This window comes from Parasteatoda tepidariorum, chromosome 3 (genome assembly GCF_043381705.1).
Source record: "Parasteatoda tepidariorum isolate YZ-2023 chromosome 3, CAS_Ptep_4.0, whole genome shotgun sequence".
NCBI lineage: Eukaryota > Metazoa > Arthropoda > Arachnida > Araneae > Theridiidae > Parasteatoda > Parasteatoda tepidariorum.
Window position 1 is genome coordinate 77,857,191 of NC_092206.1, and position 26,105 is coordinate 77,883,295.

General features: G+C 26.6%; 1 protein-coding gene across 3 annotated transcripts in view; it reads left to right on the forward strand.

Moving 5' to 3' along the window:
• Window positions 1-26,105, forward strand: part of LOC107451770 (DBB domain-containing protein stumps) — a 56,810-nt gene that overhangs the window by 21,856 nt on the left and 8,849 nt on the right. Inside the window, exons 1-8 of one of the 3 annotated variants that reach the window (XM_071178871.1) lie at window positions 7,483-7,941; window positions 15,480-15,809; window positions 18,762-18,929; window positions 19,626-19,764; window positions 20,607-20,879; window positions 22,237-22,427; window positions 23,964-24,024; window positions 25,081-25,236. In XM_071178871.1, the coding sequence (XP_071034972.1) occupies window positions 15,495-15,809; window positions 18,762-18,929; window positions 19,626-19,764; window positions 20,607-20,879; window positions 22,237-22,427; window positions 23,964-24,024; window positions 25,081-25,236 (1,303 nt within the window). In that variant the 5' untranslated portion in view covers window positions 7,483-7,941; window positions 15,480-15,494. Of the gene's footprint in view, window positions 1-7,482; window positions 7,942-12,272; window positions 12,406-15,479; window positions 15,810-18,761; window positions 18,930-19,625; window positions 19,765-20,606; window positions 20,880-22,236; window positions 22,428-23,963; window positions 24,025-25,080; window positions 25,237-26,105 lie in introns of those variants that run through there. The other 2 variants (XM_071178870.1, XM_016067978.3) reach the window with 2 other exon arrangements.

Here is a 26,105-nt window from a genome sequence, read left to right on the forward strand (position 1 = left end):
ATTAGACTGATTATTTAGTTTAAGAAAATATTCCTTTTTTTTTTTTTTTTTTTTTTTTTTTTTTTTTTTTTTTTNTTTTTTTTTTTTTTTTAAAGCCTGGCATTCTGTAAAATGAGAGTTGCAAAGAGCTAGATTTTTCCTTAGATCTCAGACATAGGCTTGGCAAAAGTTTTCATTGAGAAGGAAATGTTATTTTGAGTTTAAATATTCTAGAAAAATACATTATTATGTATTATTATTTGATTTAAAAGCTATTCTGGGAATAGAAAAAACTAATTTTTAATGTCACAATCGTTTAATTGGTGATATCTTAAATTTATTAACACGATTCTAATACTAGCTTTAAAGTAAGATAAAATGTTATAAGATAAAATAAAGTAATAAGAAAAGCATTTTTAGATTAAAGTCATCTTAACTTTATAAACAGAATTATAATAATCGTTTTGAAGTTAAATAAAATTTAAAAGTAATTTATCTAATTGTTTTATTAACAGTATTCTGATACTTGTTTTAATATAATATAAAAGTTATATAATAAAAGAAGTTCTTAGAAAATTAAAATAAAAATAATAAGCTAAAAGTCAAGAATTATTTATTTAAACTTATTTAATAGGATTCTAATACTTGTTTTAAAGTAAGATAAAAAGTTATAGGATTAAATAAAGTAATAAGAAAAGTATTTTTAGATTAAAGTCATCTTAACTTTATAAACAGAATTATAATAATCGTTTTGAAGTTAAATAAAATTTAAAAGTAATTTATCTAATTGTTATATTAACAGTATTCTGATACTTGTTTTAATATAATATAAAAGTTATATAATAAAAAAAGTTATTAGAAAATTAAAATAAAAATAATAAGCTAAAAGTCAAGAATTATTTATTTAAACTTATTTAATAGGATTCTAATACTTGTTTTAAAGTAAGATGAAAAGTTATAAGATAAAATAAAGTAATGAGAAAAATGTTATTAATTAAAAGTCATTGTAACAGGACATCTTCATAGACAGGATTCTAATAATTCGTTTTAATGTAAGATAAGAAGTAATTTGTCTAATCTTTATTAACAGTATTTTAATACTTGTTTTAATTTAGGATGTAGGTTGTATGATAAAAAAAGTTACATAGAAAAGAAAAATAAAAGTAATAAGCTAAAAGGCAAAAACTATTTATTTGAACTTTATTAACAGGATTCTGATACTTGTTTTAATATTAGATAAAAATTATTTGACTATTTAAACAAAGCAAAAAATAAATAAATAAAATAAAACACAGATCTTTTCCCATGCTATTGTCAATTGAACTTGCAGTAACAATCATTGTTACTCAATAATAATAATTATACTATTACAATACAATAACTTAATAATAGCTCTTTAGATTTAGAGTAATTTAAGTAGTAAATTTTTAAAAATTTAATGCGTATGTTCTTCACACGCAAAATCCAAGTTGCCCATTTAATAAAATTTGTTTTTAAATATTGTTGAGTCATCTAAGTGGTTTGCATATTTTTTTCCCCAACTTAATTAAATGAACAAAATAAATAAATAAAAGGCACATTTGAAACATAAATGCAAATAAAAAATCACGTTCAACGAACCGAGTGGTACAAAAGGTAGATCCTTGATTTTGTTTGATTGTTTATTGCAGCTGCGTCATCGCGTGCAATGTTTGCAGGAAAACAGGTGCTTTTGCACTTCCTCATCGCTCATGCCGTTTAATTCCCCCCCCCCTTCCTTAAGATTCCATTCTGTATTATGGGTAGTTCGTGATATTTTTTTCTTAGTAATATTTCTCGAAAATTGTAGGAAACAATTGCGCTTGCTTTTTAAAAATATAATTTGAAAATAAGGCAAAATAGATATTTTGCATTTAAATTTTAGGGACATTTCACCGTTATTGATTTAAACTCGCAATTTCTTTAGGATAAATTTCTAGTTTTTGAGTACTAATATTGTTGGTTGCCTAATACTAAAGATTTTAATTTCGACTACGGAATTTCTAACTTTAGGAAAACTACGAAAAAAGGCAATTTTCAGATTTTTTACATCTTTTTTAATTACTTGATTAGAAAACTCAATTGACTTTAAAAATATGCAGATGGAAATTAGAGTTGACATGTTTCAAGCGCTCCAAAATAGGCGTTCATTCCCAAGACTTACTAGACGTGAATGACTAGAAACAAAGGTGATTTGAAATGTAAAACGTAAAGTTTCCAACGAAAAACGGCTAATAAAATTGTGAAACATTTCTATTTAAAGCTGCCAACGAAAAATACAAATTAAGGTGAGAAACTTTTTTATTTTTCGTTGTCAACTTTACTTTTTATATTTCAAATCACATACGATTCACTTATTCACGTCTGGCAAGTCTTGATAAAGGGAGCCTATTTTTGAACGCTTGAATCATATCGAATTTTATTACCATCTGCATATTTTATAAATCAATGAAATTTTTTAATCAAGCAATATCTTAGCATAAATATCATACTGCTTTACTTTTTTGGGATTATTTATGTAATCCTTTTGAATTATTTTCGCATGTTTTTCAACATTTGAACGACTCCATACATTTTGAAACATTTTCTTTTTTTTCCAGTTTTAAGACAAACCCTTATTTATTTACGCTAGTACAAATTTAGTTTTTCGATAATGAAATTTAAAACAAGCTTTTCGCTTTCATATTACAAATTGTGATTACAATAGTTCAATAACAACGCAATAAAAAGAAAATTATAATAGCTGCATGTAATATAAATTATAATAAATGTATGTAATATAAATTATAACAAATTTACCAAAATAACTGAAAATTATAATAACTGTTTAATAACTATTAATGAAAAAGTCCAGGAACAATTTTGAAATTCGTTGTTCATTTTCAACAATTGGAAAAATATTTAATTTTTTCCTACGTAACTCTACTTTAAAATTCATAAAGTATCTTTATTACATCGAGCTTTAAGATGATATCAGTGTTAGTTCTGATAATTAACTGATAACTATATAGGTACACTGATTACATACTATTCACATGAAATTGCCTATTTTTTTTATTTAAGTACTTTTACCTTCCCCATAAATGGTAAGTTCGTTCGTAAATAAATAAAATAAACTCTTAACTTTCATTTATATGATAGTAAATATAAGTGAGATAAAAAAATTAATTTCATGACATAATATCCCATTCCAAGTACAAATTAACTTTAAATATCTTAACTTTTCGATTTAGAATGATTATGTATTTCATCCTCCTTTTCAACTGTATGTTCCGAGAATATATTTTGCTTGTCAAAAACCTATTGTCCACACAAGGAAATTATGGTTTTAATGACGTATTTTTTAACGATTTAAATGACAATGGAATTCAATACTCAAGGTTGCAGACAGCTTTGTTTTTATTTTTTATCTACCTTTATTTCATGGAAGTTATTGTAAAATGTTATGAACCATAGAGGTTATAAAAATGATATTGGCCTAAGTGCTGTGTTATTGTAGAAGGTAAAACTAGAACGTTATATTTAGGCCATATTTTTTTCCCCGTCTACTTTGTTTGGTCAGTTGTTTTTCGCGGAAGATGTTACAGATCGATTGAGCAAGCCTTCAATTAGCTTTACTGCGTGATTTGTTGCGATCATTTAGAAGTTTATAAAAGAAAATTAGGCTTATCAAAAAGACATACAGTTCCCACAAATAACAACAAAATTTCCTTCGTGGTTCTTGCGTTTCACCAGATAAAATATAGCATTACTAAATTATTCAATAATTTAAAATATGCTTAAATAAAAATATGTCTTTTATTGGGTAACAAAGTACACTGCAATTTACAAACTTAAATCAGTAGTACCATTTTAAAGCTTCGAATATGTACGTAATATTTAATTATTACAACACTTTTCGTCACATTAATTAAAAATGGAATTTTTTTAAAATTATTTTATGAGATAGAGATAGCTCGTAAAATAGAGCGCTTGATTTTGATACTGATCAAGATTCGAATCACTGCGCTGATTAGCTTATTCGTTATATCATGTCATATTGGTTCTGATATTCTTAATCTAGTTGAATTATTGGTGTATTCGTTATATCATGTATGTCAGTTTGTTCTGATATTTTTAATCTAGTTGAATTATATGTTTATTCTTTATGTCATATTGGTTCTTATTCATAATCTTGTTGAGTCATTGGTTTACTCGTTATATCATGTCATATTTGTTCTGATATTCTTAATCTAGTTGAATCATTGGTTTATTCGTTATATCCTGTCATATTGGTTCTGAGTTCTTAATCTAGTTGAATCATTGGTTTATTCGTTATGTCATATTAGTTCTGATATTCTTAATCTAGTTGAATCATTGGTTTACTCGTTATATCATGTCATATTGGTTCTGATATTCGTAATCTAGTTGAATCATTGGTTTATTCGTGATATCCTGTCATATTGGTTCTGATATTCTTAATCTAGTTGAATCAATGATTTATTCGTTAAATCATGTCATATTGGTTCTGATATTCTTAATCTAGTTGAATCAATGATTTATTTGTTAAATCATGTCATATTGGTTCTGATATTCTTAATCTAGTAGAATCATAGGCATCGTTGCTATCAGGCAAAACAGTAGACTTTAATTTATTACCACGNTGCTGTGCTAAGAGCAGATAGTTTTACTGAAAAAGACATTCAAGGAATTAAGTTCGTTCTGATAGAAATTCTTTTTACTTTTGCCTTCTATTTAAAGTCATATGGTTTCGCAGATTCATATTCACCAACAATGAAAAAAATTATGATATAAAAATTGCTCAGTGTTCTAGTGAAGATGTTGTGAGGCTCCGCAGACGACTATTAATGTATTATTGATGAACGACTATTTTGACTGATATTAAATGAGTGAAGATAGGATAATAAATTTTGTAGTGTTTTACAAAATTACTATATGTTTCACTTAGACAATTTTTTCTCATCACTTTCATTCATTTAAGCGAGCATAAACATAACATTGCTTGGAACAAATTTTACAACGGTATCTCTTGCCATTGTTCGAAATTGCCTGCTTTATTGTTTGCAACCTGTTTCCGTCTTGTAATCTTAGTTGAAATTTTAATATTTTCTCTTTCCTTTTTATAATAATATTACTTCATTATAATTTCTGGAATAGTTCATTATTTATTTGATACGATCTGTTTGTTTATAATAGTAAATCATCCCATCTATGTATAATTGTTTGATTGGTTTTTCTGATTATATATTTATAATTACATCTGATTTTTTTTAATGGTTGAATAATAATTCTGAATAGTTCATGTTTCTGGAAATTTCTACTGTATGTTTGTTTATTGTATATAATGAATCATCTCGCCCAATGAGAATTGTTTGACTCGTTCTGTTGTTGACAATTCATAAAAAAAAATGCATCTGGGGTACAAAACACGCCTTTCATGTTTAACAACATTTAATTTTGTTTATTGAAACTAATGCGTTTATGTAAGCACACTTAAAATTTTATTAATTTTTACTTATACCGTTTTTATAAACATAAGTGTATTTTATTGATGATGGTTGCGTTTTGTTATTTATTATTCGTAATGGCTATGCCTTGACCAAAGAATACCTACCGTGTTCTTTGTTCGCCAAGGGCTATGCATAGTCACTTAGAGAATATAATGACTTTCATCTACTTATCTTCATTAAATACGAGAAACTTGTGAAGATTTTTCGATTGTGTTTTAAAACTATATTCACAGAAATGTTATTTCTCTACAATTATGACCCACGAAGACATATTTTATTGGAACTAACTTTTAATTTCATATAAAAATATCTCATTTAGGCCTAAAAGGATAATAACGTATTTTATTTAATCTTAAAATTTTTTTCTTCAAATAGTCTTCACTTTGTTGTGACATTAGCAGCTTGTGTCGCAATTTATGTTTATTAATTAATTTATATTTATTTATATTTTTTTAAAGCAAGGAAGATATCTTTAATATGTATGGCGGGCGTAGGACAACATTAGCGGATGTTATTGAATCTTATGTGAAAATAAAAATTAGTGATTAAAATATGCTTTAATTCAAAACATCAAAAAGAAGAAAAAAAGCAACGATTAAATGTTTTGCTAAAAAAAATTTAATTATCATAGTTATATTGAACTAAGGGTTTGAACTAATGAGCACAATCTGGCATAGAGGTTGTTACAAACCTTTTGTGAAAGATTTGTTTTTGTGAAATTGTGAATAGAACGGATCTTTCACAAAATATCTTTTCATAAAAACTGACCCTTCACAAAATATTTTAACTTAAAAACGGACCCTTCACAAAATAATTTATCTTTTAATCGGACCCTTCACAAATTTGTTTATCTTCAGTATTGCTTTGTTAATTGAATAAACCCTTCCCAGGGCAGAAAACAAGAAAGATGGATGTAAACGAATTAGGTTTTGTCTTCCGCAGACGATTCTTCCATTATTCGTCCGAAATTAATATTCTGCATTCAGCAGTATAGGCTAAATACCAAATAATTGTATGTTGCGTCTCTAATTTAGAAGCAACAATTGCTGTTTATTTTTGAAAATTTAATTTTTTAAATTATAATTTTACAGTGCTGAGCATAATTTTTGTACCTATTAGCAATTTAAAAACTCCTTGAAAAAGTTTTTTGCAATAACCGGACCCTATTTGCACAAATTCATAACACAGGACCCTGGTTGAAAGAAAGTGAGTAATTTTTTTCACAATTTGACAAAAAACGGACCTTTCACAAACAGGTCTGGACAGACCCCTGGTAACTAAGATACAGAAATAGGGTCATAGCATACTGATCTTTTGAAAAATCACAAAATCCAGTAATTTATTCAAGCTTTTTGTAATAGTTCTTTTTCTCCCCTTTTCTTCATTTAAAAAAAAGTTGTGGAGAGCTGATCATAATTAAGATAGAACATCTAAGCTCTGTTTTTACGATAAAATATTTTGGAAAGGTCCATTTTTTCTCTAAAAATGCTGTAGAGGGTTTGTTTACGAACCTAAATCCCTCCCAAAGTGACCCCATACCGTTAAAAGAAAATGACCTCTGTAACCGTTAAGAGAAAATTTATTTATATGTTACAATATAATTTTCAATATTTTGTTCCAAGTGGTATCTATTTATTTACTATATTGTTTGTTAAGTGGAAGGTGTGTTGATAATTACATTTCATCTTAGATCTAGTCCAGAAATCATTTTAAGTAATCGATTTCCGGCTTAGTCTGTCTTATCTCTGTTGTCTTTCTTATCACCAACTCATTCTTCAACAAGATAAGTCGGTGCACAACTTATTATAAATTTCCCAGCCTCTGCAGGATTTGAGTAGATGTTCTATTAAAAATGCCATTATGAGAAAATCATAGTATCAAGATCCACAGGACAAAAAAACGACAAAAACACTTATCATGTGACTCAATATTTATTTTCATCTCTTAATGCTTTATAACATTGTTTCAAAACAGACGAAATGTTTTTCGCATCCTTCGACGTATTATTCACCAAGGATCATTAATCTTATAAAATAATATTTTGAATTTGATTGTTTACCTTTAGATTATTCCTGTTGTTATTTTATTTTTAAATAACATAGAAATTTGTCCTCTCATTATTTTTTATTACCCTACCTGTTTTTTAAAAAATTCAACAAATTTCGAAAATAATTTTGATTAAATATAACTTATTTACTGACCTAGTTTGCCTATGCTAGGACTTGAGTATCGACGTAGTAGTGCAATTGTTTAATTTATGTAGTTCTTTTTAGTTCAGCGTTCAATAAGATTTCTAGTTCAATAAATCATAAGTGAAATTTTTTTATAGTTATTTTTAAGTTTTGTTATGCATATTTCTAAGTAAAGGTTCATTTACTGCTGTGCTATGCTTTGTAGTTTGTAAATATTCGTTGAATTTCTGTTTTCCTGTAAGGTAAGCATATATTCAATAATCCTCAGTTTGATAATTTTTTTTTATAATTGTTTTTCCTTTTTATATATTATTTGATGATGGTTGAATTTATAGTGCATTTTATTGCAAACAATTTTTCTGCTTTTTCCTGGAATAATACTTCAATTACTTGGCATGACAATCATTATTTATCAATGACTTATGCAGGGTTAGAAAAATTTAGGGTTTTGTATGAGTCTTTAATATAAATATGATAAGATGCGACGAACTGCTCTGTCCGGAAATTTGGCATCAACACCATGTTTGTCTGAAGAAACTTGAGGTAACTAGTTTTTATTTGTTGAAGAGTTTAAAATTGTTTGCCTGAAATGGCTTTATTAGGTTTAAAAATTTCAAAAAAATTTTCCTCGTTCTTACTCATTATTATTATGATTAATAAATTTTTATTTATGGATTTCATCTTAAAAAGTTTTGCACGTTTACTTTTAAGTTTTTTTTTAAAATTTCTTAACTCAGAATAGTTTTGCTAATTTTAATAACTATGTTATCTTAAAAGTGTACTTTTGTATATTTCTTAAATGGTCAAATGAAAAATTATCTAATAATTTTTTTTCTTCTATATGTATACAATAAATTACAATAATAAAATTATTCCCTCCTCTCTAGGAAGTTAAAAATATACTGTAATTTAAATTTAACTTCAGATATTTTTTTCTTATTCAGTAATTACCTATTTTTTTGTATTTGTTTAATTGATAGGGTACTAATTACGCTAAGGAAAACAGTTAAATTGTTATCGATAGATATAAAAAACTCATAATTCATAGCAGTTTCGGATGACTATCTTTTTTTTCCTGCTTTCTTTTTCCGAAAATGCGACCCTAAATCTGTGAGATATGTTAAAATTAGCTTTTTAATTTATCAAGTTACACATCATTGCTATGGAATTATTAATTACCAATTACCTAAGAAGTGTTTTGACGTGTCTTACATTGCTTCACAATATAAGTGTGAAATTTGAAATTTGCAAACGATTGCGAAAAAGCGCCATTTATGTAATGATTTGATCACAAAATTAAGAGCTTTTTTTATCTTACTGTAAGATATTTTATGAGATATTTCAAATTTTATAAAATATTTTACAGTTAAAAAATTTGTTTTCAATTAAATTTCTTTAATGACTAATAATTTATATTTTAGTAATTTCAAAATGGATTTGATAGTAAAAATTAGAAAACGATTGTGAAAAAGCTTTATTTATAAAATCGTTTGCTTACAAAAATATTGTTCCCTTTGCAACTATAAAATATTTTCGAGTTACAAAATAAATCATATCGTGTTCGTAATAATGTACCATCAAAGATAAAAAAAATTATGGAGCAGCAAAGGGTTCCTAAATTTTGCATAAATGAGAATATGGAAACTTAAGACATACATCATAGCACTCATCAAGTTTCAGTTGATTATGTTGCAAGGGCATTTTATAGTTGTCGAAGAAAATTGTTGTCGCATTTTATAGTTGTATAGTCAGGAAGAAAATGCATCGTTTATTTATTTATTAGTTGGCTTGCATTTAAAAGGTAATTTTTAAAATTGCATGAATACTTAGTTTTAAAAATGTCTAATAATTTAAAATTTTTGCGTTTTAAGTATCGTTCCTTAAATTTCAGAAAAGTTATTTTAATCGAAGTAAGTAAACTTCATCAAAGATTTTAAATTTTCCAGTCGAGTTTTCGACCTACATTATTATTAGCACGTAGAATAATTCTTAGAATGTAACGTGGGTACTTGTGGGTAAAAGAAAATGGGATTAAAGGCGTATTAATGAATAAAAGTAATTTAACAGAATAGAATGTTTGCCAAAGTCAGCTTTGTATAATAAATGGCATTGGATTACGCCAACCAAGTCGTCATGTCGCCCGCATTTCCATATCTATATGAAGATATCGAAGTCATTTGGCATTTCTATATCAATAACATCAGTACCGGATGTTTTTCTAAATGATTGCAGTATGATTTAGATCTCTAGAACATTAGCGGAAATGACTTTTTAATATTAACTCTGGATAAAAAGAATTTCAAATAGCATGTAAGTAATTTTTTAGCATTGTCTATATTACTACTCATACCGTACCAATCGTTAGAAATCAAAAGAAAAGTTTTCCTAACTGGACGATTTTGTTGCGAATTAGATGTAAGATAAATATTTAATATTTTTTAATCGTTTTAATTGTGGACCATGTTAGGCCCGCGTTGTGTGTTAAATTGTTTCTTTTCTGATAGTTATTAATTATTTTCGATGCAATACTAGTAATTATTGCCTTTTCTCATCTAATGATTAAAAAAAAATCGTCGAATGATTATGATAAATAGTTAATATAAAGCTATAAATGGTGTAATCTTTTTAATGTGAGTAGTACAAAAAATATTTACCTACCGATTTACCGATTTTTGTTGTTTGGTTGTGATTATCAAATCATGTATCGTTTGTTTTCTTAAAAACGTTAAAATTGTATGGATTTACGTGAAACCTTTTTTTCCTATATTTTTCAAAGCATTCAGCATGTAATTAACGTAAGTGAAATGCGTAAAAACATATTTGTTCAAAATTAGTTAAATGAAAATCATCATTAAACCATTTATATTGCTGCATTGTAATCTGATAGAAAATCTATTTCGATATTCGGGATATGCGTATATCTCTACCATTTGATGCCCTGGTTAATGAATAAACAATTAATATGTGCTTCTATATTTATTAACAAACATAACAATGAAAAAAATAATATTTAGACTGAAAACAAAATATGAGAAATAGGAGCTTTCAAGACGTGCTCCTTCGGGCATGAGTGTATCGAGAACAACTGAAATAAAATATTATTTGATTGGCGACGAATTGACGCCACCAAAAAGAATTAATTCCTAACATAATCCTTATTATATTTTACAAAATCAATATTTTGCTTAAATAATCGATCTCATTTTCCCAAAGTGCAGTTTTTAAGTTGTATACGGTGCTGTATAAGTAGTTATACTTATAAAATATTTTGGTAAAATAGTTTTATATGCTGGATAAATTAATTTTTTTTGCCGCAGGGAAATGTTTTAATTTTGCTCCTCGGACTTACCTCTTTCCGTCATTCAAATTTTTTTTTTAAAATTAATTTTAATAGCATCTTCTGTAATCAAACCCGGCTGCTTTTTAGTTTTTCCCATCGCTTCCAAAAATAAATTAATAAAATAAAATAAATAAAGTAAACACAGAAAGAGGGAAAGAGAAAAAACGTAAATAGAAACCACGTTTACTTCATATGATATTTGAAGAAAAGAATAGAAATGCCCACATTTTAAAAAGATGTGAACTACCCAGTTAATATGACCTACTTCCGGAGGACAGGTTCGGAGTGTTGTTTTATTTCCTATTGTTTTAAATCGTAATTTCATCCTTAGTCTGAAGTACTTAGTTATTTTTTAGTTTATTTTTTATGTAGTCTATAAGAATCAATTCTTTAAATTTAACACTTCTTGATTTTTTCCCCAAGTTTTTCTGACTAGAATATTATTGCAGAAAAGAAACTTTATTTTCGAAACACTAATATTTATTTAGTTAGAGTGATTCAGTGATTTTACGGTAATTATTACTGTAAAAATACAATTTATCAGATTGTTTTGCTCCGTAACCTGTAACTCCTGTTTTGCTCCGTAACCTGTAACTCCGGGCTCCGTACCGGTGCCTGGAGTTGCGGTACTTTTTCCGTAATTTTTTTCAGTGTACTAAGAAGAAATTTCCTCTTATTTTCAATCTTTAAAAGTTTATATTTGTGTATATTTTTGCTGTGATGTGTTTTAAAAATATTGTATTTCCTTATTAAAGTCATTTCAAAAGAATGAAGTTTTTTTTTCTTTCCTTTCTAGGATATATTTCGCTATATTTAATAATCATTTCTTTAATCTCGAGAAATTAACAATTAAGCTTAGGACTTAGTTTCTAAAAAAAATATTAAATAAATAGAAGAAAAATAAACATTTAAAAAAAAAAAAAAATCTTTTCACTAACTTCAAGAGGTGTGATTTTCCTATGATGTGACCTTTTTAATCGGTTAGTGACTTTTATTCCGTTATTATCTCTATTTTTTAAGGAAGTTATTCGATTGCAAATAAATGAAATATTTTAAAAGAAAGAAAAAAAAAAAGACTAATATTATTTGATCCTTAGGATCACCTGTAGTTATCCTGAATAAACATAATAGTCTTCAGCTGCATCAATCAAATGGGATTTTCCGAGAACTTATAACTTCCTATATTGCCATTTCCAACAGCTTGGAATTTCACTTTCTCTAACTTACCTTACGTTGTCGTGCTGCAGTTGACTTATGTCAAACCATTTATTTTGTGATACAGATTTGGACCATAGACTTTTTCTAATATGTTTGGTTTAATAGCTTTTCAGTGAAACATTTTCGGTAAATTTTATCTGCATTTCTAGTAAGTTCGATTTAGTGATATTGTATGTTGTAAACATTACTTAGTTGTTAGTTTTATTGGTGCTTTTATTTTATCACGTACTTCTGGAATTATCTGACTTTCTTTAATATCTTCATTTTTTTAGGAAATCAATCAATTAAAGAATTTATTATTTGTTTCCAAGTTTAAATGTAATTTTGATCGTAAATATTTTTTAATAACTTAATATTAATGGCTTTATATCTTTCTACATGGCTTTTATAACAACTGTTGGTTTTACTTTGTGTAATTCTTCTAGAAATCGATTCTACGTTTTCTTCTTGCAGTTGTTTTGACAAATCTTTGTCTAAGTGATATAGATTTAGTTCATTAAAAGATAGTTTAAGGAAGAAAAAAAAGATAGTTAAAAGAGAAAATTTTTTTTTAGTTTAATAGATTTTTAGTTAAATGTTCTTCTTAAATTTTATCCATATTCGCCATCATTCCTAGTAAGTTCGATTTAGAGACATTGTATGTAAATACTGTTTATTAATTGATTGTTGTTTGCTTTATTATTGGTGCTTTTATTTTATTACATACTTCTGGAATTATTTGATTTCCTTTAATATCTTCATTCCTTTAGGAAATTAATAAGTTTAAAAAAATATAATTTCAAAAGCCATTCCTTAGTCAATTCTAATTTAATAATAAAGCTCAAAAATGTTTTTAATAATTGAAGTTTAATTGCTTTACATTTTTCTATATCGCCATACGGATAGTTGTCTTGTCAAATCATTTATTGGTTGATTTAATTTCTGCAATGTGTGGTTTAATAGCTTTTCAGTGAGATATTCTTGGTAAATTTTATCCATATTCGCCACCATTCCTATTAAGTTCGATTTAAAAACATTGTATGTAAATTCTGCTTATTAATTGAATGTTGTTTGCTTTATTATTGGTACTTTATTTTATTACTTACTTTTGGAATTATTTAAGTTCCGTTTAAAGCAGTTCGATTTATTGACATTGTATGTAAATAATTTATTAATTTAATTGGTGCTTTATTTTATTCTTTGCTTTGCTTTGCTTTATTTCATCTGGAATCATATGTTTATTTATTATTTTAATATGATATGCTAATATAATTTAATGATGGTACAGACTGAAAATGGATAATTAGGGTAACTTCAGCGTTATAGGGGTATCCAAATAGATGACTTCCTTACAAAGTGCTATTAGGTCAGAGATAGGTAAAACTTTTTCGATTAGTGTGTCAGTTAAATTACGGTTTATTATTTTCAGATGTCCAGTGTACCACTTGTTACAGTTCTTTTTAAGAAATAATCTTTAAGCCACTGCTTTGCTTTCAAACCAATAAAATTACATTTGTGTAACTAATTTATATTAGCTAATTTATATAATTATTAATAACTAACTCCTCATCTTGGATTTTAAGTTAAAATCGTGATTTTCGTTTTCTTGATTTTGTTTTGAACCTTTCATGATTTAGTATTATTTCGCAGCACAATATCTTTCAAAAGAGGTAAAAAATAAAGGGGTCGCTTTATTAGATTACGAGAAATAGTGCTAAATAATTTTTAGAATTCTATGAAATTTTCCTCAAAATTTTAAAGCAATTAACATCTACGATTTGTGGCTCTGAACCAGTAATTTGAAAATATTGCGCGAAACTGAAATGCATTTCACATGTCACTCTGCCATGTATTGGTAAGCATGTCATAGGTTCGCCATATCTGCTGTAGGCTGTTTCATTAAGAAATATTTTTATCATAATGTATTTTGACACATGTTAGGAGTCGTGGTGGCTCAGTGGATAGAGCGTTCGTGTCCCAATGAGGTGCCCTAGGTTCGAATCTCAGCTGTAGCAGGTCAAATATTCTGCTTCCTGCTGGCACCAACTTCAGTGCTGACATAAAATATCCTCATTGGTTGACAAGTCATGGGTTAGAATCCCTTTTGTAGTCGAGTTAACAATGGGAGGCTTTCGTCGTTTTCCCCGCCATGTAACGCAAATGTTGGTTAGTTGCACCAAAAAGGCCTCTACGACTGCTAGTTTGTTCCCGATGCTTGATCCAGAAGTTTCTTTGTCTTCTGAGTTAGATTCAAAATTACAAGGCCGCAGAATTGACCATTGATAGTCGTAAACATAAACTCAGAATTGGGTCGGTTTTAAAATATTGTTATGTAAATGTTATTGTTTATTAATTACAAATTACATAACTGTTTCTGTAACTATTGAATTCTGATTTCAGTTTTTGTTTTGTTTATTAAAGTAATATATTTTTACAAGTTTATATAACTATTTAATAATTATTATAACGTAAATAAAAAAATTACATTTATTAATATTTTTTAAACTCATGAAATCCATTAGTAAATCAGTAAATTGTGACTCACATTTTTGGAAATGTCTTCTCAATATTTAGCATAGTTTTCGAAGTCCAGTAAGGCCTAAATTATTAGAGTTAGGTGCAATAATTTAAACTTTGACTCTAGGGTGCTATCAGAAATTTTGGGTGCTACTCCGAAAAATCTTTCAAAACTTGTGCATAAATAATTTTTTGCAATTCTGGAAAATATATTGACATGTATGCATTACAAATTTTCACAAATAATCAGTAATTTGTTTATAGCTACCAAACCAAAATTTTTTGGTATACAATTTTAGTTTTTAAATTTAAAAGTTTTTAAATATTGTGCAAAAATTATGCAGTTTAAAATAAAAATGATATAAACAAACAAACAAAAAAAAAAACCCTGAGATTTCCAATGTTTTTTTAAAATTTGTTTTTAATTTTCTATTAAAATAATTTTTATTTTATTTTTAGGAATAGGGTGCACAAAGCAAACATATATTAGTTCAAGTCCACTTAAAATTTAAAATTATAGATGTCACTCTCAGTTTTATGGCTATGTATGAATTTATTAGGCACATCATTATCACGAAATGCAAAATTCTTGTTGTTTGAAATAAGATGTACTTTTTTAGGTTTTCAGAGGGGAGCGAGTGCTCCTTTTAAATCCCCTTACAGACTATTTTTTATGTGTTTGCAACATCTTAACCCCCAGTAATTAAAGAATTTTTTTCCTTCCAGAATTCGAATTAGGAAATGGCTCCTGTAGACGTTACTTTCATCTTTGCCGAGGACGTCGTCGAATGGGACTCCTACCTGTCTCGTCAATTCGAAGGAAGTGGGGCTGTCATACAGCATGAACAGGTCGAGAAGATGACCTTTCCCCTGGGATGCACCAAGACGCCCGTCTTCAGCGACGCCCGTGTTGTCCTGGTCATCTTGTCTCCAGCCCTGGTTGAATTCCTTGACAAGCATGCTGCCGACTGCTTTCAATTTACTCGATTATTGAAACCTAGCAAAACAATTGCCATGATTTGTGGTGCTACCCCATCTGGCATTGCTGGTATTAAAGTGAGTGATAAAAATTTCAAAAATCTCTAGAATTTTATTTAAAAAAGGATTTAAAGGATTTATTTAAAAAAGGAAAAGAAAGGGATTTAAAAGGCTGCAATTTAGTAGTTCTGAATCCGATGTAGATGATCCTGTTTATTCAAACAGTACAGATGATGAAATTAATATGGATTATGATCCTGTCCTTGACAGTTTAGAGAAAGACATTAATATCGGAGACTACCTGCTAACAAGAGTAGCTGGTAAAAAAGCTATTCACTTTTATATTTCTGAAGTATTAAATGTTAGTTCTAAGGACGAATTTGAAGTAAAATTTTTAAAACGAGTAGGAGCAAACAAATTTGTTCACGGAAATGAAATTTCAGATATTTTGTTGTCGGATGTCGAATGCAAACTTCCCCAACCTATCTCCACTGGTGGATCAGAAAGACAAATAACTCAACTAAGTTTTCAAGTTGATTTTAATTCATACAATGTTAAATAAATTTTTATTTCTTTTCTATTTGAACTTTTCTATTACTGATGTTTTGTATTTGTAATATTTTTACTTGTAATACTTTTATTTGTTAATATTTTGCATTTGTAATATTTTTATTTGTAAATCCTTTGTATTGTTAAGTTAACAATTACTACTTATCATCTGAATCAAAGTCAAATAAAGTATTTCTTCATTTCATAAACTTGTCCCATTCATCCCCCTTACTGTCCCGTTCATCCCCATCATTGGGATGAATGGGACAAAAAACATACTTTTTAAGAAGCAATATTTTTGCAAGTTAAAACTACAGCTGATTGATTGAGTGCATCTTTATGGATAGCTAATGATTCAAATTATTGTATGGATAAAGTGAAAAAATTGAAAAGTGTTAATTTTCAATAATATTGATCATAAAATGAAATTTGTCCCATTCATCCCCACTCTCCCCTACTAAATAAATAAATGAATTTTTTTATTACAACCCTTTTTGATGCTTTGTCTCATTTTTTTAAAAAAAATTCTTGTTAGTTTTTATTTAGTTAGTTGTTGCAAATATTATTTCTTGATTATTCCCTCTATAACTGTTTCTACTGCAGCAACGTTTGTACTATTCCGAGTCCTATTTTGCAATTTTCGAAAGCTTATTGTATGTAAAATCATGTGTTAAACCAGTTTATGGCCCAGTGTAGAAATTTTATATAAGTGGCATTATTTTCATTGAAAAAAAAAGAATTTTTAAAAATATATTTGTAGAATCATTTAAAAATTGAAATGAATTATTGAATAGTTTTAAAAAATGGCAATATTCTATTTGTTAAAGTAACAGTAGACTGAAGTTTGACGGCTATGACAATATACATTGTGTAAAAAAAAAAAAAATGAATCTAAAATAGCGCTTTTTGTTTGCAATAAGAACATTATTTTCACAATTTATTTACTGATTTCTGTTAAAGGACGATTTTTATCATTTAATTAATTCTTGGAATGGTGAAGTATTCTTCTAAGATGATGACGCCCTGTAGGTGTGAAAATCCATGCATATTCGAATTTTTTTGTTTTGTTCGACGGCCAAACACATAAAGAGAAATAATAAAAAATATATCTCAGATTTAGTCATTCGTAAAATTATTTGATGAATCATCATTGTGAAGGACGCCGTAAAAAAGATAAGTTACATCATCTTGTTTTATTTTCGAATTCATATCAGACAGTATGACGCCACAAAATAATGAAATGTTACAGTCATTAGAAAAAGTTTCCTTAAATTGTGCATTTTCGTAAGCGCGAAATATATACAATTAATTTGAAAGTATTTACGTTAAGCGAATCACTTCTTTTTGTAGAAAAACAAAGCTAGAGATTTATCTATTAATAAATTAAGAATAATTCATTAATAAAGAATCATCAATAGAATTTTACTTTCATTTATAGAATTGCATTCTCTTTATATTTTATTTACGTTTAATTAAACTAATGAAAATATTTGGTGTCAGAATAAATAGACATCTATTATTATCACTCGTACCTTAAAAATAAAAGAAAAAGGAAAAGAAAGAAACTGGTAAAAAAAGAAAAAGAAACTGGTAAAAATTTCTGCACGGTTGTTGATTATTTTCCAGTTTTATTTTTGTTATGTTACTCGATTTTATTTTCAGATGTTACATTATTTTTCAAATTTTATTATGCTTACAAATGTAATAAGGGAATGGGGAGGCTGAATTTTTTTTTTTTTACGTAAGTGGAAATTCACAAAAGGAAACCTAAGTGTCTCGCAGGCGGTTTCAGATTTACAATCATAATTTGCATTGGTAAATTTCACTAAATTTAAAAATACATTTTTAAAATGCTCTAAAGAAGAAAAAAGATATTTAACCCCATTCTTTCAGTGTTGTACTTAAAATTTTATTTTGGAGGGGTTTTTAATGTTAGAAAAATTTTGAGTTTTAATCAGGCTTCACATTATTTAATCTTTATTGTTTTGTTATTGAAAAGTGTCTATTTTTTAAAATTGAATTAAAGTATATATATTATAGTTTTATATAATAACTAAGTATTTTATTAGTTTTATTAAATTAGTTTCTTTTTTAATTTCTTGATTCGAGGGGTTGTACTACCTCAATGATTATATTAGGGGATAGGGACAAAAAGTATACACTGATTTTAAACACTATGCATGTAGAAATTCAAGATTATTTTATTTTAAAAGTTTATATGTCTGGATGGAGTTCTTTATGAATAATCACAGTATTCTATTCCTGAAAAAAATAGCAAAATCTGTCCAAAATTTATTTATTGTAAATTATTGATAAATAAAAATAATTATTGTTATATATATAACTAATACTTAACAATCAACAATATAATTTTTATTTTTTCTAATAGTAAATATTTTTATCAATAATAAGTTTTGTTTCCATGATTAAATAATAGGTCCAGTGTTTTGTAAACAAATTTCTCCTTGTTTTTGTTTTCAGAACGTGCTGGTGTCATATGATGAGTGGCGCCACCTAGAAGCTAAAGATAAAGATATAAACATGGTGCGAAATGTTGTTGAGATGATGCATGAAACTTTGGCAAGATCTAAAGAGTGCGAGCGAATCAATAAGCCAAAATATAAACTTATACCAAGAAAAATACAAGAGGTAATCTTAACAACCCCTCCTCCTATTTTCACTTGTCATGTGATGTGATTTATTATCTTAAAAAAAAGTTATTTAAATGATTATGATCTTAGTCAAAGTCGTACCCAATAATGCATTCTTAAATAAAGCTTTTTTTATTAGTTTTTTAATTTATTTAGTTTTAAAAAATTATTATTTTTCACTTTAATTAATTTTGAAAAAGTCAGCAATTAATTTACTATGCATCGTTATTTTACCCATATTTTTATTATTTGTTTTTTAAACAAATGTAAACAAACATATTCTCAAGCATTATATTAATATTTACTACACAGCAAGTTTATATAGTACATAAAAATAAACATGTTTAATTTAATTAAAAACTAAATTATTCTAAATATTTAATCAGAATTTTAAAATAAATATAGATATTATGCAATGTAACAAATGTTTGGTTAATTATAAATAAGTTTGCATTGTAAATATTAAAAAAAAATTGATTTAGGTGATTATTTAAAATTGTGCCTCTATGTATTTTTTTAGAAATATTTTTAAGAGTGAAATTATTATTTTTTTAAAAAAAAAAGCAATTTTAAGATTTTCCATTTGTTATTTTAAATTGCATATCAAGTATTGTTATTATTTTTTATTTTTTGATCAATTTTAAATAATTTTTGTAGAGTTATTAAATTAATGAATTTCAAATTTTGTTAATAGGGTAATGGGAAAGTGTATATATTGCTAACCAAGCCTTTGGATAATACTGCAAGAATAAGAGTTGCCTTAGAAGCTAATGGTGCCCGAGAAATTCCAGTAAAACGAAGAAATCCATACACTTTAACCTTTGTCATTCCAGGTGAATTTTTTTTCTCTTTAATGCAATTGAATTTAAATTTATTTTTACTATTCATGGTTAATTTTTCTCAAGAAATTCCAGTAAAACAAAGAAATCCATGCACTTTAACTTTATCATTCTAGGTGATCTGTTAATGTAATCTTTAATGTAATTGAATTTAAATTTATTATTCATGGTTAAATTTTCCCCTTTAATTTCAAAGAATTACAAATCAAATAAAATAATAATGAAGAACCTTGTTGTTATTTTTGGTTTTGAGTGTACATTTCATATTAAGAATGTTGTAATGCTCAGTAAGTATATATCCATTAAATGTTATTTATTATTGAAATTATCTTTTTAACTGATTTTATCTTAAGTCTCAATCAGAGAGGTATATTTATCAAATAAATAGCTTGCTCAGTTTATATCTTTCTTTAGATCGTTATTTATTAATTTTTCTTGGTGGTTGCATTAAATATTAAATGTATCATTAACAACATATTGAATTTTTAATGCAGTTTACTCATTTTTTTACATTATTTTCAAATTATTTCATCAATTTTACATTATTTTCAATTTACATAATAAGGTTAAACTTTGTAGTTTTCAATTTGGCACCACAAAATAGTTTCATCTAACACAAGCTCTCTGTTAAAGTTTTAAGGTGTAATATTTTATAACAATATTAAACATTCTTTTGCAAATAATTTTATGCATTATGAAATCATTTTTCATTTATAATGTTGCATTCTTTTATTAAATAAAAATAAATGTGATTAGTTTTGTAAATTTACAAGCTTTTTCTTAAGTGTTTTCTTAACTTCATGTATTATCAAAATCATATATTTTTTTTCTTGCAGATGATTTGATACACATTCAAAATATGGTAAATGTACATGTTTGGAATGGAGAAGATTTTATGGGAGTAAGTTCTGTGAAATGTGTTTCAAAAATGGGAGAACTCTATGGATTACTTAGTTCAGTTACATCTCCTTATGAATTTCTTCGAAGCACTCTTGGAGTTTCCGCTTTGTCAGAAGTGGACAATCAGCTCACGGCTGCTTTCAGAAAGAATCTACCATTAGAAGGATTTAGTCTATTGAGACCTGAAAACAAACTTGATAAATATAGCAGTAAGTGTATCTCTACATTTTATTTCATCTAAGCATATTTTCTACTAAATAATAACCTTTCAAAGCCAATTATTACTTTATATTCTTCCAGTTAAGTAGCGTTTTTGAGTTTTCCTGGCCAATAACTTTTATTTTATTTTAATGTCACACTTAGTTTATGACACCATTTATTTTCCTTACATTGTTATTTTAAGTTAGGCGCAATTTAACCTACTCTCATGCCATTAATCTCTACATTCAATCTTCCAGAAATATTTGATGTATATCGAAAAAAAAAATATTTTTAGAGTTTTATGTACAGTATTTGTAAGTCATTAATTTTTCATTTTTGTCAATTTGCTGCATATTAATGCATTAAATTTTTAATGTTAATTTTTTTATATTGTAATAATACCATTTTTTATTGTCAATAAAGGTGTAATTAGTTCAAAATAAAATTAAGATAACAATTAGAAAATTTACTTATATTTATTTCTTAAAAATGTATGGAATTCATATTTATTTTTAACATTTTGTTAAAAATTTATATCTTTTGTAAACTTTAATTGTTAAACAGTTTCTTACATTAAAAGAAAAAGAATATATATATATATATATGTTTGTAATTTATAAATTTAGGAAAGTTACTCAGGTTTTATTTATTCTTTATTTGAAAGTTGATGAATAACATTAATAAATAATGACTTCATAGGAAGAAAAAAAATTCATGTAACATAAAACACTTCTTTTATCTGTTATATAGAATTAATTCGACTATTTGAAATGGGATTTTTTTATTTATTCACAATTTTAATTCTCAAGAACCCCATTCAAAAGTTCACAGTAACTGTGATTCTGTTCTTTGTCAGTTGTATGTGAATGTAGTATGTACAATGTTTTTTCCTAGTCTGAAGTGCATTTTTTTTAAAACCAAAAATGTATTTTAAAATTTACTAAAATGCTTACTTTTGGAACTAAAATTATGTATTTTTGAATTTACATGGCTTCCAAGCTTAATGCTTTTCAACCAGACTAAAATGAAAAACAGCGTGGATAAAGCACAAATGAAGTAGTTTTTCAATTTAGTCTATGTAGCACAAAAATATACCACATCCTTTTGGTTTTTCAATCAATTTGAAAATCAAGACATAAACTAACCTTCTACGACTTTTTGCACACTGATACTAAAGCAGTACCATCAACTGTTTTAATTACTTTTTGTAATATAATGTATTTTTTTAAAGAAAAGTAAAAAGAAACTTTATCCTACATTTAGTAAATTTTTTTTGTGACTTTTTATTTAAAATTTAAGTAGATTAGCATTATTTTGCAATTTGCTTTAATATTGATTCTCTTTCTTTTTTTTTTTTTTTTTTAGCAAAAGAAGAATTTCCTTCATTGCTTCATTTTGCTGCTAGATATGGGCTTTATTCATTGACTCATGAGCTGTTTAAATGTCCTGGTTCTCACACTGCAGCCAATATGAAAAACTCAAAAGGCTTGACTCCTGCTCAATTAGCAAATAATGAAGGGCACATCAAAGTTGCTGCAGCAATTGATGATTTTTTGGTTAGTTTTGTTTTAAATTGTAATATAATGTTTAAAGAAGAAGGGTTACACTTTAGATGGAATGAGTAATGTAGAAAACATGAATTAAAAAGTAATTTTTGTTAGTGACAGGTTAATCTATCTAGATATTTATATATAGCTTGATATTTATATATAATTTGAACTTTTACCGGAATAACATTGTAATAATGTCTTAAATTTTTTTTTTAAACATTTCTTTTACATTTTGTGCTACGCTAATTTTTTTTTTCTGTCTAATGCCTTGTTTAAATACAAATATTTGTATTTTAATGTACTTCTAATAAAAGCCCTTCAAATGAATATTACTGCACTCTATATCTCATTGCTGTTTGATAATTGCATTTTTACTGTTAGACATTTTTTAAATGTTTATGTTTTTGTTTTGCAGCATTATTTTTAAAAAGCAGTGAAATTAAAGTTTTGAACATATTTTTTTTTATAAAAATATCGAAATGAAAAAAAATCTGAAAGGCTATTATATTTTACGCTTATCAAAATTATCAATTATTCTTTTCAAAATCAAAATTATGCAATCAATTATACCTACTACATAATTTGAATCCAGTAAATAGCATTTTTAAGCTTTACAAAGAGTTTGGATATTATAGGTTTTCATTTTAAATAAGTTTTGTTTATATATATATATTCTTTTTTTATACTCTGAAAAATCATTTAATTTCAAAAAGTGCTATGCACAAGTGTTAATTGTTTTTAACAAGAAAACCACATAAGCTAAAATTCGGTATGTTGTAGTTGAAATCCTTCCGATCAAATAATCTTATTTGCCTAATGTTAAAACACAGATTGTGACGTAGAGAGTTTCGAAAAACTGGTCGAGTTGCTTTGAGTGACTAATTTAAAATTACTCTTAAAAAAACCTGTGTGACATGTAAGTTTAACAGTCTGTATTTCGAACTCCTTTCATCTTTTAATACAATGTGTCAAAATTTCATACGAATTGGCTGGGATCCTATTGCCATGTAAAATGGGAGGAACCTTTGTACTCTAAACAAATTCATGATTAAAGTAACTTATATGTGGTTTTATGTGCTATTAAATTTTATTTCCTTTAAAACTCTTTCCTCCTTTTTTGTGATATTTTTTTAAAATCAAAGGTAGTGTCAATAACTCGCTCTTAAAAATGTTTTGAATAGTTTTTTATTCAACATTTTTAAATATTAGATATTCTCTATAATATGCTTAAAACTGAAGAAGGGTATTACTTTTTAACACATTTGATAAAAATTTAAAAAATAAAACTATTTTTATTTTTTAAATTTTAAGACAATAAATAATGTGTTTTTATTATTAAATATGGTTCTTATATTACTAGATAATAAATAATGTATTTAGAGATTTAATAAATGATGAATAATAGATTATTATTTATCTCGTGTTTTTTTGTGTGTTTTCATTGTTGAAAATTTTTTTCCTTGAATATTCATAGTTTACAAAGATTTAATAAAACAGAATAGTTATCTATCTGTTAAACTAACAATTTTGTTTCTTCCATAGAAAATGAATTATTTGCAAGAGAAAGAAAACATTGCAACTCCTACAACATGTTTAACATGTGGTGAGTAATAGTTGAATCTGTTATATTATTTTAAATGCTAATTGGAGTATCTGTGATCGAACATATGATAATGTTAGAGATAGTTTCCAAAAACATATATCTTAATAATTATTATTTATCTTTCACCTTTGAGCAATATGAAAATGTAAAACGTTAATATGACTTAAAGGTACAATGTTGATATGTATTACAAGAAAATGCACAATGTTGATACTGATATGTATTTCAAGAAAATTTAATTTAAGATTAGTGATTATGATTTCAAGATTAAACTATTTCAAGATGGGATGTGGGGATAGGGTAAACATCTAAGACAGAGAATAACCTGGGTCAGCAAGAGAAGAATTAAAAACACCCTTCTTTTGAATTTGCTTTTTTGTTTCTATAGAATCAATCAGCCCTAAACTAAGTTTAATGTAGCAGTATTCCCTGTGGCATAATTTTTTTGGGCTTTCTGCGACAAACTTCCCTAGCATTTCAAATATTTTTTTGAGATACTTTTAATTATAACAATTACTAATTTAAAATAACAGAAACGTTCTATTTACAGAAGAAAGTATAGAATAAAAACGTGTTAAAATTTTAATTGTAAAAGTAATATTTTTTAAAATTCCAATATTATAGGCACTTTCTTGCGTTTTGTAGGTGGAAAAATGCCCTAATTATTTCCCCTTTTTAATTTTGTAAATCATTACAAAATTTGAAATTCATAAATAAATTAAACGATAATAAATTAAAATTTGTAAATAAATTAAAAATTGTAAAATCCATGTAGTAATTCCAAAATAAAGATTGATGACAAAATCACGCGAATAGGACTTTGTGCAAAAACTCTGTAACGTTCTGTGGCAATGTCGCCATGTCACCGCAATTCTGCCATGAGGGCAGTATTGTAATTAGATATGGAAGATTGAAGTATTTTTTTTAAAATTTAAATATGAATACTGTATCATGAACAAAGCCTATTAAAATTTTACACGATTCTCTATTTTTTGTGTTTTGATACTTATGTTTAATTGTCATTTGAAATTTAACTAATTTAATTTTATAATGAAGTTCCAGATACTGCTTTTAAAAAAGGCAATCCTTTGGATGATTATGATATCCCAGCTCAACCTGTTCCAGTATTGCACCTCCCCACAAATCGAATGGTAGGACGAACAACGAATGATCGAGAATGCGATTACATGCAAATGAAAGCCTCTATGAAAGGTATGCGATCACAATGTCCAAATTGTTTACATTTATTTCATTATTATTTTATGGGGGCTAAAATAATTGTTTTTCTTCCTATTATTTAAATTAATTTAATTGTTTTAAATCACTATGTTTCTCACTGACAAAAACTTCATGGTGTAATAAGTTATATTTGTAGTAGCAATCATTGTTCTTATGAATTGTTCTAAAAAAATATTGCATAAATTTTAAAATTTGTAGTGTAAATCAAAGTATTCATTATCAGATTTGTCTTAAATTTGGCATCCTTCCTGACTAATATCCCTTCAATTTTTTTCATGTTCACTAACAAGAAATACATAAGTTCATTAGCACTAAATTTTCTTTTATGTTCATTTATGGTAGCATGAGTAATAATAATTACAAGTTGTGTTTATGTTTATTTAATTTCAGCTGCATACAAGTAAATAAACTGAATTTTTTAAAGAAAGGAACTGAAATACTGCTACAGATCATTTATGTGTATATTTACTATGATAAAATTAAGTAATTAGACATTTTGGTTGACATAAGATGATAAACAATAATAATGCCAAACCTTGATTAGTGACCACCTCTAAGTCTAAACAATAGAAACCTCCAAAGATCTACCACTTGTTTATAGAACCTAACATCTTATATAGGATTCACTTAAGGGGGAACCTCTGAACAGCAATTTTCAAATAAGAGCATGATTTTTGTGTCGGTGTTTCTTTGCCAACTTTTTTTTCATCTCTAACTTACAATAATTTTAACTAATTAATAAGCATATTTCCCTCTAAGGTCACAACATTCAAGTCAAAACATTCATACAAAAGTCAATCATAGATATGTTGCGATGGTTCATTTCCTCTTACTACAGATGA